The following is a 946-nucleotide window of genomic DNA, read 5'->3' as shown; positions in this document are numbered from 1 at the left end:
CATCTATTGTCCTTATCTCTCCTCCTTCTTTCCTATCAAACATCTATCGTCCTTATCTCTCCTCCTTCTTTCCTATCAAACATCTATTGTCCTTATCTCTCCTCCTTCTTTCCTATCAAACATCTATCGTCCTTATCTCTCCTCCTTCTTTCCTATCAAACATCTATTGTCCTTATCTCTCCTCCTTCTTTCCTATCAAACATCTATCGTCCTTATCTCTCCTCCTTCTTTCCTATCTAACATCTTTCGTCCTTATCTCTGCTCCTTCTTTCCTATCTAACATCTATCGTCCTTATCTCTCCTCCTTCTATGTGTTTGTTTTACTCTCTTGTAACACCTCTAATCTTTGACACTTACATGACCTTTTAGTGTTGCAAGTGCCGTAAAACTCTTTCTATAACAAAACAGTTGTACAGTTTTGTAAAACTGTGGCTGTTGTGTTCCCCAGAGGTTCATCGTGGATGCCGTGCCCGATTCCTTCCAGCTGATCGTGGAGCCGGAGTGTGACGCCCCCAAAGTCTTCCACGACGGACAGTGTGGTAAATAGTACTGTGATTGGCTGCCAGTATCTGTGCTGTGATTGGCTGCCAGTATCTGAGCTGTGATTGGCTGCCAGTATCTGAGCTGTGATTGGCTTTCAGCATCTGTATGTGATTGGTTGCTGGTATCTGTGCTGTGATTGGCTATAGGTATATGTGCTGCGATTGGCTAGCAGTATCTATGCTGTGATTGGCTACCTGTATCTGTGCTGTGATTGGCTTTCAGCATCTGTGCTTGGATTGGCTACCGGCATCTCTGCTGTGGTGCTTCGGATACTTGTAGGAGATACTGACTAGTATCTAGGTCTGTCTGCTGGGATGTTGTATCCCTCTGCCTGTCTGATGGGATGTTGTATCCCTTTCAGTCCGTCTTGAAATTATCATTGTTGTTATTATTATTATTATTA

The 946-nt window shown here is 43.3% G+C and overlaps 1 protein-coding gene across 1 annotated transcript in view; it reads left to right on the top strand.

Moving 5' to 3' along the window:
- The window catches only part of LOC101861171 (signal peptide, CUB and EGF-like domain-containing protein 1), a gene marked incomplete at both ends in the record, with an annotated part of 5070 nt that extends 4531 nt beyond the window's left edge, over positions 1-539 (top strand). The window contains 1 exon segment of the mRNA XM_013090005.1: positions 449-539. Coding sequence (XP_012945459.1) covers positions 449-539 — 91 coding nt within the window.
- Positions 540-946: the final 407 nt, after the last annotated feature.

Source organism: Aplysia californica, unplaced genomic scaffold (genome assembly GCF_000002075.1).
Source record: "Aplysia californica isolate F4 #8 unplaced genomic scaffold, AplCal3.0 scaffold01104, whole genome shotgun sequence".
Lineage (NCBI taxonomy): Eukaryota > Metazoa > Mollusca > Gastropoda > Aplysiida > Aplysiidae > Aplysia > Aplysia californica.
This window is presented reverse-complemented; position numbering and strand designations above follow the sequence as displayed.